At 55.3% G+C, this 12,999-nt stretch overlaps 2 protein-coding genes and 2 long non-coding RNA genes across 6 annotated transcripts; all 4 read right to left on the minus strand.

Moving 5' to 3' along the window:
• Positions 1-791: 791 nt before the first annotated feature.
• Positions 792-2,010, minus strand: LOC147645783 (uncharacterized). Its single transcript, XR_015282158.1, has 2 exons — positions 1,854-2,010; positions 792-1,325 (listed from the first exon to the last, which is right to left on the minus strand). It is a non-coding gene; the product is annotated as an uncharacterized LOC147645783 (long non-coding RNA).
• A 306-nt stretch (positions 2,011-2,316) lies between these two features.
• On the minus strand, positions 2,317-3,436 carry LOC147645784 (uncharacterized). Its single transcript, XM_086874224.1, has 4 exons — positions 3,371-3,436; positions 3,211-3,282; positions 3,026-3,124; positions 2,317-2,580 (listed from the first exon to the last, which is right to left on the minus strand). Exons 1-4 carry the CDS (start codon positions 3,405-3,407, stop codon positions 2,441-2,443), a joined length of 348 nt encoding a protein of 115 aa, XP_086730350.1. The 5' UTR covers positions 3,408-3,436; the 3' UTR covers positions 2,317-2,440.
• Positions 3,437-4,216: 780 nt separating this feature from the next.
• On the minus strand, positions 4,217-6,270 carry LOC147645785 (uncharacterized). Of its 3 annotated transcripts, none has more exons than XR_015282156.1 (6): positions 6,216-6,270; positions 6,043-6,102; positions 5,863-5,964; positions 5,306-5,413; positions 4,948-5,019; positions 4,217-4,355 (listed from the first exon to the last, which is right to left on the minus strand). It is a non-coding gene; the product is annotated as an uncharacterized LOC147645785 (long non-coding RNA). The 3 variants fall into 3 exon arrangements; XR_015282157.1 differs by having other exon boundaries at positions 5,863-5,952; positions 6,043-6,114; XR_015282155.1 differs by having other exon boundaries at positions 6,043-6,114.
• A 61-nt stretch (positions 6,271-6,331) lies between these two features.
• On the minus strand, positions 6,332-10,675 carry LOC111945628 (uncharacterized). Its single transcript, XM_086874241.1, has 10 exons — positions 10,299-10,675; positions 9,880-9,948; positions 9,441-9,512; positions 9,167-9,244; positions 8,986-9,087; positions 8,426-8,536; positions 7,049-7,120; positions 6,775-6,852; positions 6,607-6,684; positions 6,332-6,426 (listed from the first exon to the last, which is right to left on the minus strand). Exons 1-10 carry the CDS (start codon positions 10,393-10,395, stop codon positions 6,332-6,334), a joined length of 852 nt encoding a protein of 283 aa, XP_086730367.1. The 5' UTR covers positions 10,396-10,675.
• Between the last annotated feature and the right edge of the window lie 2,324 nt (positions 10,676-12,999).

Here is a 12,999-nt window from a genome sequence, read left to right on the forward strand (position 1 = left end):
TGTGGCACCAGAGGGGACTGTGGCACCAGAGGGGATTGTGGCACCAGAGGGGATTGTGGCACCAGCCGTGCCCAAGGTCTGGACAGGGTGGCAAAGTCAGGTGGTGCTACCAGACTGCATGAACAGCCCAGGCAAGGCGTGGTGAGGAGGCGGCTCTGGGGGCTGTCCAAGGAGTCCTGTCAAGAACAAATGATTCTAATATTCTCTCTGGGACAAAAAAGGAGCAATCTCTTGCGTGCACTGGTGCTAATAAATATTTGCTAACATATGGTGAGGTTTCTCTGCAAATGGGCTTTGATGGGAAATTTCTGACCACATTTGGTTTTGCTGTTGAAGTCAAGTACCTGAGTAGCTTTGGTGAGGAATGGAGAATTGTTTGTAGCCCAGTATTTTCTCTGTAAATGTAAGGAGAAGCCTTACATTTTAGCACAGGAGGAAGGTAAGGCTAAGGTTTAAAAGCTTTCCCCTCCTGAAGGGACACACATGCAGAGGAGTCTGTGAGGAGAAGTCTCCTCAGCCACTGCCAGGTTGTGTTTGCCTCCTCTTCAGGCTCAGGATTCTGGGAGTTCCACGAGCCTCAGCTGCCACTGTATTTTTCTCTGAATGTTCCTTGCTGGGCAGTACACAGGGAGAATATTTTGTGCCAGATTCTCCTCTGGGCTTTGAGGCAAATCTCAGTAATTCTGTTGATTTGCATGTACAGATGAACTTTTTGTAGGTAGGACGGAAAAGGGAAATGGAAAAGGAGTTGCTCCAAATTTGAGTGGCCCAATCACACTAAAAATGAAATATAAATTGAAAAATTTTTTATTTCTTTTTTTTGGCCTAGTAGGTGGGGAAAACATGCAAATTTATAAAGCTCTATGAAGAGATAAAGCTAGCACCTAGCAGCATAAAAATCAAAAGAGCAAAGGATGAGGTGGGCATGGGAAGAATATTCAGCCCTTCCTCTTGAACGAAAAACAGTAAGAAAACTGCCTCTGGTTGTTACCCATAGGCAACAAGTGTTATATATAGCAAAGAGCAGATGCCCTAAGCTCTTGGTGGCCCAAGGCCTACCGTGGCTGGCCCACTTTCAGTCCTAGCTGGACCAGGGCGGCCGGCTTGGGAGGGGAGGAGGTGGGGGGATCTCAGGGGAAATGGGCATCACAGCCGGGCTGGGGGACTGTGGAGGAGGCCGGGAGTGCTGGTGCTCTTCTTTACAGGGCAAATCCTGCTTCTGAGACCGTGTAGGCGCACAGTAAAACCAGACAGTCTCCGAGCTTCCTGTGGATGAGGGAGAGTGGCACATTCTTCGCCAGGATGCTGGAGTTGCAGAGGTGTTCCTGTGGAGAGAAGAGGTGGCTGAGGCCTCCAGCTGCCACTAGCACACAGGGCCCCTCCTGAACAGCAGGGCCCAGAGCGGCCAAGGCTCCCCAGCACAGCTGGAGCTGCTGGCACAGCTTGGCCCAGCTGGAGAGCTGCCCCTCAAGGCCCCAGTGAGCAGGGGATGGCTCTGGGCAGGGTCCCTGGCCAGGAGCAGGCCCCAGAGCACCTCTGCCTTTCAAGGGCAATCTCGTTCCCACTCTTCCTCCTGCCCACCTTGCTTTGCCTCTGCCCGCTGCTCCTGGGGCTGCTCTTGGCCAGGCAGCCCCTGTGGGAGCCAGCATTGGCTGCAGCACAAGTGGGCTCCTCAGGACAAGGCCCAGCAATTCGGAGGCCAATGAAAGGCCCGGGCAGCAGCAGAACTCTCAGCAGAATTCTGTGGACTACCATTGACTACAAACAAGTGCACAGCAGCATGACTATGCATCAGGCTCCCAGTGCTGTGTGCAGAGTTTTAAGAAAACTCTGGAAAAAAATCAACAAATTACCGTCTGATCTTGTAGACTTTCCGGATCCCAAAAAAACAGCATATAAATGCAAGTTGCACAGTGATAACTGTCACAACTGAGTCTACGACGCAGGTTTTCCGAACATCCTGCGGGCGGACAATTCCAGAGATGGGCGCTGAATCCTTAATATTGATTCCTGTTGTAGTGATAACATCTGTGAGAGCTATGAGCAGCCTTGAGCCCAAGCTGTGCTCCACTGCTGAGCTGGCAGCACGCTGGATACAGCCAGGACATTCTCTGTCTACCTTACCATCCCTTGGCACAGGCTGTGCCCCCCAACAAAGCCCAGAAGGCCGGGAGCAGAACCCCGGGGACAGCGCAGCCACTTGGGCAGTGGCTCCTTCCAGGGACACGGGCCAAAGCCATCCCTGAGCAGCCACAGCCACCCCTGACCCTCCCTTCCACTTGACAGCTCCCCTAGCCCAAGGGGACAGAGCCAGGCCCTGTCAGGACACACTGGAGCCTTGGCCTCCTCCTCTGCCCTTTCCCCACCATGGACACCCAATGCAGCCGCTCCCAGGGTGTTTCGGGATGCGTCTCGTACGGAGGGGCCCCAGCAGGACTGCTCAGCCTGGCTGAACCTGGCACAGCAATATACCTTCTGTGCCACTGTCTGCTATCTCCTCCCTTTCTGCAGAGGCATCTGGAATGAAGCTGTTGCATTCTGCAGGAAGTTCTGCCTTCTGCAAAGACTTCTGGTCCATCTCTGGAGAAAGGAAGAGGCACAGCTGAATCAGATGGATCTACTGCCCATCGGGGAGGTGGCTTCTTCAGGGAGTAATACTTGTCAAAGACATATCCATGTCTTGGTCATGATTGCTTGATCAGGAAAAGTCCACGGCTCTTTGGGCACACACAAGACTCTCCCTCCTCCTGAAGCTGCCCCTCTTGATCTACCCTGAGACTGGGAAATTGCAGGGGATTTCAGAGTGTGCATGGCCAAGGTGCAGCTTGAGCTCCCTGACAGCTGATGCCAAATGCCTTCCTGCAGAGGCTGGGGAGAAGCTGCAGCCAGGCCAGGCTGGGGAAACAGCCCCGCAGGCCATGAAAGCAGCAGCAGGGCAGCCAGGCTGACATGGATCCCTTCTTCCTGTGCCACCATGTCCAGATGTGCAGAGAAAGGCCCCAGCTGCTGAGGGAAATGCACCCACCATGACGTCTGTCCCGATCACTCAGCCTCACATCCATGTGTTTCGATGTCTCCAGGGACTTGATATCTTCTGTAGGCTTGTTCCTCCCTCTAGGAGGACCTTAACAGAAAGTATTTCCATTTCACATGAATGTGTCCAACAAACCAGGGCTCAGCCTGTGGGCTCAGCAGGGACACACTACTCACCCCTGCGATGGGAGCCGAGCTTGCGTTCAGGAATCAGGAAAGTAGCTGGGAAAGTCCTCTCTGCAGACACACCTGTAACTCAACAGCCACAGAAGCTTCTGTCACCTGTTTCTTGACAGGTTGTCAATGATTATGCTCTGAGCAGAAGTTGAGAACTTACCTGCAGAACCTCCTAATGGTTCCAAGCCATCTTCCATCCCAGCTGCTGGAGAAGCTGTCTCAGCACCCTCACCTAGAAGGGAGCACAGATCAGAACCATTCCAATGTGTGCTGAGATCGACTTCTGCCTTTGGGATCTGGGCACGGCAAGGGGTTTGGGTAATGCTGTGGGAGCCAGATGTCAATGGACATGGCCAAAGCTGCAGAGGGCTCTAGGGAGCTCTGGGCTGGCTCCTGGTCACTCTCAACACCCTTTTTGTGAAACATCCCTGAAGGGCAGGCACTGCCAAGCAGCAGAGATGGCAGCTCAAGCCTCAGCAGGGCTCAGGCCCAGGGGCACAGCAATTGCTCTCTGAGACTGTGCCTGGCATGACCTCCCTCCCTTCACCAGAGGCTGCCCATGGTCCCCTGTTTCCTTCGGGAAACACCGCCTTCAGCAAAGCCATTTTCTTCATCTCTGGAGAAAGGAAGAGGCACAGCTGGATGTGACAGAACTGTTCTCCTTCCAGGGAGGTGGCATCATCATGAGGCAATAATGGTCAAAATCATGGATAAAGATTAGGAAATCATATCAAAGTTTGGGATTAGCCAGGACCTTTCCTCCTCCAAACAGCCCCTACACCTGAATTACCCTGAGACCGGGAAATTGCAGGGGGTGTCAGGGTGTGCATGGCCAGTGCTGCTGTTTGGGCTCCCTGTCAGCTGATGCCAAATGCCTTCCTGCAGAGGCTGGGGAGAACAGCCAGGCCAGGCTGGGAAACAGCCCTGCAGGCCGTGAAAGCAGCAGCGGGGCAGTGAGGCTGCTTTGGATCCCTTCCTGCTGTGCTGGGCACGGCGTGTCCAGATGTGCAGAGAAAGGCCCCGGCTGCTGAGGGAATTACACCCACCACGGTGTGTCTCCAGATCACTCAACATCTTGTCCAGAAGTCGGGATGCCTCCAGGGATTTCCCGTCTTCTATGTCTTGGTTCGTCCATGCAGGAGGACCTGAATGGAAAGCAATTCCATTTCTCCTTCAATCCTGAGGGGCTGGGAGTGCACCTGGATGACTGCTGCCCTCCAAGGCACTCCCTCATCTCTGCCTTCCCCTCAGGAGCAGGGGCAGGGGGGACCACGTTCCTGCAGTGGCCCCACACAGGGATGGAAGGAGCCCCTTGCATGGCAGTCAGGGGAGAAAGAACACCCTGGAGCTGCCAGAAGCTCTGAACTGAACCCCAGGCAGGGCCAGGGCTTGACAGCGACAACGGGAGCAGCTCAGGTTCCCTGGGGCTGGCAAAGGAGCCACACAAGGCACAGCCCTGGGGCACAGCCCTGGCCCCTTCCCTCTTGCTCTTCTCCATGGCTGCACAGAGCACATGGAAGGAGACACTGGCATTGCACATGGGAAGGAGATTGACAGCTAAATGCTCCTTCCTCCCACTGACAGTGATGTGTAGGATCACTCAGGGCTCCAGAAGGGAGCAAGGTGAGGTTTCCACAATCCATCAGTCTTCAGACTCTTAAGGGAAATGGCACATGAGTGAGCTCTTGCCACATTGACACTGATTATTCTGTGCAGAAAGAGACACTGAAAACTTGCCTCCAGTATCTGGCAAAGTCTTCAAACCACCACTGACCAGCATTTCCATGTACTCCATGTCACGATCCCAATCTAGAAGGGAGCACAGATCAGAACCATTTCCATGGTGTGCTTGCATCCGCTTCAGACTTAGGGAACTGGGCACTGCAAGGGGTTTGGGTAAGGCTGTGGGAGCCACATCGTCAATGGACATGGCCAAAGCTGCAGAGGGGTCTGGGGAACTCTGGGCTGCCTCCTGGTCACTCTCAACACCCTTTCCATGCTCTATGAAACATCCCTGAAGGGCAGGCACTGCCAAGCAGCAGAGATGTACAGGTCAAGCCTCAGCAGGGCTCAGGCCCAGGGACACAGCAATTACCCTCTGAGACTGTGCCTGGCATGGCCTCCCTTCCTGCAGCAGACGCTGACCATGAGCCACTGTTTTCTCTGGGAAACACCGCCTTCAGCACAGCTTTCTGGTCCTTCTCTGGAAAAAGAAAGTTTTACAACCGGATCAGATGGAACTGTGTCACAGATGGGAGGTGGCATTTTCAGGAATGAATGCTGGTCAAAGACATAGATAAGGATTAGGAAATTATATCAACTTTTGGGACTGGTCAGGACCCTTCCTTCTCTAAACACCCAGCATTCCTGGTGTACCCTAAGATGGGGAATTGCAGGGGATCTCAGGGTATGCATAGCTGAGGTGCACTTTGGGCTCCCTGTCAGCTGATGCCAAATGCCTTCCTGCAGAGGCTGGGGAGAAGCTGCAGCCAGGCCAGGCTGGGAAACAGCCCTGCAGGCCGTGAAAGCAGCAGCAGGGCAGTGAGGCTGCCATGGATCCCTTCCTGCTGTGCTGGGGACGGCGTGACGAGATGTGCAGAGAAAGCCCCTGGCTGCTGAGTCTCAGGAGAAGGATGAGGGACATGGACCCACCTTGTCCTCCCTGCTGCATTTCCTTCAGCATTTGCTGCATGGTATTAGATGGTTCACGAGGTTTCTTGTATCCAGTAGCTTTGTTCCTTCCTGTTGGAGGACCTTAGAGAAAAATTTCCAGGAATGGATTCCACAAAATCATTGCTCATCCAGTGGTGTCAGCAGGGACACACTACTCACCCCTGTGATGGGAGCTAGGCTTGTGTGCAGCATCCTGAAAAGTGTCTGGGAAAATCCTCCCTGCAGACACACCTGTAACTCAGCAGCCACAGAAGCTTCTGTCATCTCTGCTAGCAGGATGACTTTTGGGCTCTGAGCTGGCAGCATTCCCAGGGGGAAAGGCCTTGACCTACCCTCGCCATCTCCGTGAGGCTCAGTCCTGGATGTGAGTAGGGAAGCTAGATCACCAAGGGGCTTAGCTGCAAGGAAAAGTAGGACAGAACAGCTCCTGTGGCTCTGTAGGAGATCCTCAGGCTCCCTGGGGCCAGCAAAGGAACCGTGCAAGGTACAGGCCCGGGGCACACCCCTGGGCCTGGCCCCTTCCCTCTCTGCTCTTCTCCGTGGCTGTACAGAGCACATGGACACACTGGCATTGCACATGGGAAGAAGACTAAGAAGACAGCTAAATGCTCCTTCCTCCCACTGACAGCGATGCTGTGGGATCACTCAGATCCAGTGTCCAGATGTGCAGAGAAAACCCCCAGCTGCTGAGTCTCAGGAGAAGGCTGAGGGACATGGACCCACCTTGTCCTCCCTGCAGCATTTCCTTCATGGTATTGGATGGCTCATGGGGTTTTTTGTGTCCAGTAGCTTTGTTCTTTCCTGTTGGAGGACCTTAGAGAAAAATTTCCAGGAATGGATTCCACAAAACCATTGCTCAGGCTGTGGGGTCAGGAGGAACGCACCACTTACCCCTGCGATGGGAGCCGGGCTTGTCTGCAGTAAGCAACCCAGGAGCTGGCAAAGCGCTCCCTGCCCACACACCTGTAACTAAACAGCCACAGAAGCTTCTCTCATCTCTGCTGATCTGCACAGGCAGCACTGAGCTGCAGGAGAGGTGAGGGGATCACACAGGCCAAGGGCACACACGTGCACGGCTCTGTCCTGGCACCTGCAGCGATGCTGCCCTGGCTGAGCTCTGGGCTCTGAGCTGGCCGCTCTCCCTGGGGGAAAGGCCTTGACCTACCCTCACCACCTCCCTGACGCTCAGTCCTGGGTGTGGGTTGTGAAGCAAGATCACCTTCACCAAGGGGCTCGGCTGCAAGGAAATGTAGGACAGAATAACTCCTGTGGCCCTGTAGGAGATCCTCAGGCTCCCTGGGGCCTGCAAAGGAGCCATGCAGAGCGCAGCCCTGGGGCACAGCCCTGGGCCTGGCCCCTTCCCTCCCTGCTCCTCTCCGTGGCTGCACAAAGCACATGGAAGGAGACACTGGCATTGCACATGGGAAGGAGATTGACAGCTAAATGCTCCTTCCTCCCACTGACAGCAATCCTGTGGGATCAGTCAGGGCTCCCAAAGGGAGCATAGAATGGTTTCCAGAATCCATCAACCTTCAAACTCTTAAGGGAAATGACACATGAGTGAACCCTTGTCACAATGACACTGATTATTCTGTGCTGAAGGGGACATTGAGAACTTGCCTCCAGCATCTGGCAAGGTCTTCAAACCACCATTTACCAGCACTTCTAGTTAATCCATGTCACGATCCCAATCTAGAAGGAATCTCAGATCATAACTATTTCCATGATCTGCTGGTATCCCCTTTCTTCCTTAGGGAACTGGCCACTGCAAGGGGTTTGGGTAAGGCCATGAGAGCCACATTACAATGGGCATGGCCAAAGCTGCAGAGGGGCCTGGGGAGCTCTGGGCTGGCTCCTGGTCACTCTCAACACCCTTTTCATGCTCTATGAAACATCCCTGAAGGGCAGGCACTGCCAAGCAGCAGCGATGGCAGCTCAAGCCTCAGCAGGGCTCAGCCCAGATGTTGCAGTGTGTTTCTTGTTAATGGTGTTTTGTGTTATGGCGGAAGTTGCTGGTTTGGTCCAAATGCTGCCCTCCCACCCCACGTTGTCAATGTACCCTGAGTCTCCTGTCAATCTGCCTTAGGCCCACCACATGCCTGGAATTCCACTTCAGAAATCCCCTGAACTTCAACACTAGATTAGTCCATGTGACCTCATTTTTTCATCCACCTCCCTCATTGGATGAGGATTTTGTGAACCCTGCCTTTTACCCCACCCCACGGTATCTCTGATTAGCTGATGTTTTGTACCCTCCCTTTGAACTGCCTCCCTATTTCAGCTGTTGCATACTCACATTTTCTGTCTTTTACCCCCAAGATTCCCCAGAGCAATAAATCCACTATTACCCCATCCAAAAGATCTCCCTCTCATTCTTGCCTCCTCAGAGTAGAGACTGACAGTCAAAAAGCTGTAGAGCAAGTGCTCTAGTGGCACCTCGGGTCTTCCTGCTCCTGGGCTGTGACCCACTCCTGGAGCAGGCCGAAGTGATAGAGCCAGAGAAGCTCCGGCCCAATGTGATACCCAAAGGCACAGCAATTACCTCCTGGGACTGTGCCTGGCATGGCCTCCCTTCCTGCAGCAGCAGAGGCTGCCCATGAGCCACTGCTTCCTCCAGGAAACGCCGCCTTCAGCACAGCTTTTTGATTCTTCTCTGGAGAAAGAACATTGTACAGCTGGATCAGATGGAACCATTCCACAGACTGGAGGTGGTATCTTTTGGGTCAATGCTTGCCAAGGACATGGAAAAGGATCATGAAATCATATTAACTTTTGGGATTGGTCAGGACCCTTCCTTCTCAAAACAGCTGCCATTTCTTGTCAACCCTGAGACTGGGAAATTGCAGAGGACTGGGAAACTGCATGGCCTGTGCTGCAGTTTGGGCTCCCTGTCAGCTGATGCCAAATGCCTTCCTGCAGAGGCTGGGGAGAAGCTGCAGCCAGGCCAGGCTGGGAAACAGCCCTGCAGGCTGTGAAAGCAGCAGTGGGGAAGTGAGGCTGCCATGGATCCCTTCCTGCTGTGCCGGGCACGGCGTGTCCAGATGTGCAGAGAAAGCCCCCGGCTGCTGAGTCTCAGGAGGAGGCTGAGGGACATGGACCCACCTTGTGCTCCCTGCAGCATTTCCTTCAGCATTTGCTGCATGGTATTAGATGGTTCACGAGGTTTCTTGTGTCCAGTAGCTTTGTTCCTTCCTGTTGGAGGACCTTAGAGAAAAATTTCCCAGGAATGGATTCCACAAAACCATTGCTCAGGCTGTGGGGTCGGCAGGGACACACCACTTACCCCTGCGATGGGAGCCGGGCTTGTCTGCAGTAACCAACCCAGGAGCTGGCAAAGCGCTCCCTGCCCACACACCTGTAACTAAACAGCCACAGAAGCTTCTCTCATCTCTGCTGATCTGCACAGGCAGCACTGAGCCGCAGGAGCTGTGAGGGGATCGCGCAGGCCGAGGGCACACACGTGCACAGCTCTGTCCTGGCACCTGCAGCGATGCCGCCCTGGCCGAGCTCTGGGCTCTGAGCTGGCCGCTCTCCCTGGGGGAAAGGCCTTGACCTACCCTCACCACCTCCCTGAGACTCAGTCCTGGGTGTGGGTTGAGGAGCTGCATCGCCTGCACCAAGAGGCTTGGCTGCAAAGAAAGGCAGGACAGAACAGATGCTGTGGCTCTGTAGGAGATCCTCAGGGTCCCTGGGGCCTGCAAAGGAGCCACACAAGGCACAGCCCTGGGCCTGGCCCCTTCCCTCTCTGCTCCTCTCCATGGCTGCACAGAGCACACGGAAGGAGACACTGGCATTGCACATGGGATGAAGATTGACAGCTAAATGCTCCTTCCTGCCACTGACAGCAATCCTGTGGGATCACTCAGGGCTCCAGTGGGGCAAGGTTTAAAAAACGCATCACCCCTGAGATTATGTTAAGGGAAGTGGCACATGGCTGAGCTCTTGCCACCCTGACATTGATTGTTCTGTAAGTAAAAAGGGGAATTGAAAACTTGCCTCCAACATCCTCCAAGAATTTCAAGCCATCATTCATTACTTCCACGTAATCCATGTGATGATTCCAATCTAGATTGGAGCACAGATCAGAACCATGTCCATGGTGCATTCTGGGATCCCCTTCTGCCTTAGGGGACTGGGCACTACAAGGGGTTTGGGTAAGGCCTTGGCAGCCAGATGTCAATGGACATGGCCAAAGCTGCAGAGGGTCCTGCGGAGCTGTGGTCACTCTCAACACCCTCTTTGCAGTCCCTTTGCAACATCCCTGGCAGTGTGGCAGGAGCAGCCCAGGGCCCCTGGGGACTCTCTCCCTCCCACAGAGGAAACCCTCCCTTATGCCCGGGAGAAAACCATTCCCAACGCTTCCCAGGGAGAAGGGAGTGCTGTCCCGAGAAAGGGGAACCAGGCCGTGGGCTCACCTGCTCCCTGTGCTCGCCAGGGAGCAGCCTGGGCAGCCCTGTCAGGCAGGGCCACTGCCAGGAGGAGCAGGAGGAAGAGGCGCAGAGGAAAGGCCATGGTGCCTTGCCCTCTGCCAGTCCTCCAACTCTTGCTGTCACCACTGTCCTCACAACGCTGTCCCAGTGTCAGCACCGCTGCCACCGCCGCTGCTGCCACAGCCGCTGCTGCCACCGCCGCTGCTGCCACCGCCGCTGCTGCCACCGCCGCTGCTGCCGTCGCCGCTGCTGCCGTAGCCGCTGCTGCCGTCGCCGCTGCTGCTGTAGCCGCTGCTGCAACAGTCGCAGTCAAGGACTGACTCCTCCGTCCTTGTGGTGCTGTGCAACCACGGGGCTCTGCCACCTCTGTGACCTCAGAGCCTGTCGTGACCTCAACCTGTGTAACCCCAGAGCCTGCTGTGACCTCACAGCCTTGGCTGTACCCCTCGAGTGTTCTCCCATCTGGGTGCCCTGATAGTAAATCTTTTAATTCATCAAAGGGCCATTGCTAAGCAAAACCTTGGTTTTGTCTGCTGACATTGCTGGTCAGGTGTCGCTAGAGGACACGAACTATAGAACGAGGGTTCCGATCACACACAGGTGTTCTGACACTGGTAGAAGGGACAATACCTCCCTCATCTCATTGGTGGGACAAGAGAAAACAGTCTCAGAAAATATGTGTCTTGTTTTAGGGAACAAAAGCTTATTTTCATAAACAGTCCTTGAGAGTGAAAAACTCCTCAAAAGACTTTCTCTTGGGAACAATCAGCTCCCGAGAGCATGAAATTCTCTCAGGTTCAGAAAATCACGTCCACAGTCAGGCTGTGTCCCTGGTGTTGCTCTTGATGGTTCCCTCTTTTCCTGGGCTCTCCAGTGGAGGAGGTGCAGGCCCAGGTGATGCCACTGAAGGAAATGTGCCCTCAGCCCAGGGACGCTCAGCTTGGACTCCCCCAGCCCCTCAGGGCCCCACCGCTGGTCACAGCAGCCCCTGCCTGGCTCCTGCCTGCCCACACTGTGGTCAGCCCCGGCAGCTCCTGGACATGGATCTCAGTCAAGGCTGGTGGACACTGGGCTAACAGCTCCATCTCTTTATTTGAAGAGAAGAAGGAGCCATCACCTACACTGGCAGATGGGCTCACCTTCAGTGTTGTTTACAGGGCAGGGCCAGAGGGGCTCAGGGACAGAGGAAGGGCCATGTTGGTCTCAGGTGGGGCTGGAGGGTGCTGGGCTGGTCTTGGGGTCTCTACAAGAACTAAGGAATGGGCTAGGCTGGGGCAGAGGGAGATCAAAAAAGGGAATGAAGGGACCTTGGGGATACCCATGGGGAGAAGAGTTGACCGTGGGATCTACAGGGTTATAGGAGGATTCCTCCTGTTCTGGGATGGCTGCTCTGGGGTCCTCTTCTCAAAGCTCTTGCGAGAGCTGCCCAGGCCCTCATTACTGAAGAGGAGCTGCTCAAGCTGTCTGGGTGTTTAGTGCAGCCACTGTCCTTCAAATGCTGTCCAGAAGTGCTCCTGTGGAGAGAGGAGGTGGCTGAGGCCCTCAGCTGCCACTAGCACACAGGGCCCCTCCTGCACAGCAGGGCCCAGAGCGGCCAAGGCTCCCCAGCACGGCTGCAGCTGCTGGCACAGCTTGGCCCAGCTGCAGAGCTGCCCCTCAGGAGCCCAGCGAGCAGGGGATGGCTCTGGGCAGGGTCCCTGGCCAGGAGCAGGCCCCAGAGCGCCTCTGCCTTTCAAGGGCAATCTCGTTCCCACTCTTCCTCCTGCCCACCTTGCTTTGCCTCTGCCCGCTGCTCCTGGGGCTGCTCTTGGCCAGGCAGCCCCTGTGGGAGCCAGCATTGGCTGCAGCACAAGCGGGCTCCCCAGGACAAGGCCCAGCAGTGAAGAGGCCAAAGAAAGGCCTGGGAAGCAGCAGAACTCTCAGTAGAGTTATTTGGATAACCACTGACTCCCCACAAGTCCACAGCAGCCTCCTTGGAAATGTTTCCTGTCTACAATAGACTTCCATAAGAAGTTATCTGAGGGGAAGATGAACAAAACCCTCACCATTTTCTCCTCCAGGAACACCAGATTCCAAAGCAGCACAACATGAAGACAAGCTCTCCACCTCCCACCATGGCCATTATCTCTAGTTAGCAGCGTGTTCCCTGACAGAAAGCCCTTTCAATGACCTTCTGGGAATCAGGAACATGAGTTGTGGTGCTGGCTCCATCTGTGGGAGCAATGGGCAGTGTTAGCCCGTGCTGTGCTCTGCTGCTGAGCTGGCAGCACGCTGGATACGGCCAGGACGTTCTCTGTTTGCCCCTGAGCTGGGGCCTACAGGCACCTTGCTGCCCCTTGGCACAGGCTGTGCCCCCCAACAGAGCCCAGAAGGACGGGAGCAGAGCCCGGGGACAGTGCAGCCACTTGGGCAGTGGCTCCTTCCAGGGACACGGGCCAAAGCCATCCCTGAGCAGCCAGAGGCACCCCTGACCCTCCCTGCTCTGTGACAGCTCCCCCAGCCCAAGGGGACAGAGCCAGGCCCTGTCAGGAGCCAGTGCAGGCCCTGCCCAGTTGGGAGCATGGCCCTGGGCTCATGGCAGGGCTCCCACTCGAGGCTGCTCCTGTGCCTTGGGCCTCTGGGCACTCAGGGCCAGCTCTGGGAGCAGCTGCAGAGAGAGGGATGTTGGTGCACGAGTCCCGTTGCT

The sequence above is a fragment of the Cyanistes caeruleus genome, unplaced genomic scaffold (assembly GCF_971803275.1).
Source record: "Cyanistes caeruleus unplaced genomic scaffold, bCyaCae1.hap1.1 HAP1_SCAFFOLD_172, whole genome shotgun sequence".
NCBI classification, from domain to species: Eukaryota; Metazoa; Chordata; class Aves; order Passeriformes; family Paridae; genus Cyanistes; species Cyanistes caeruleus.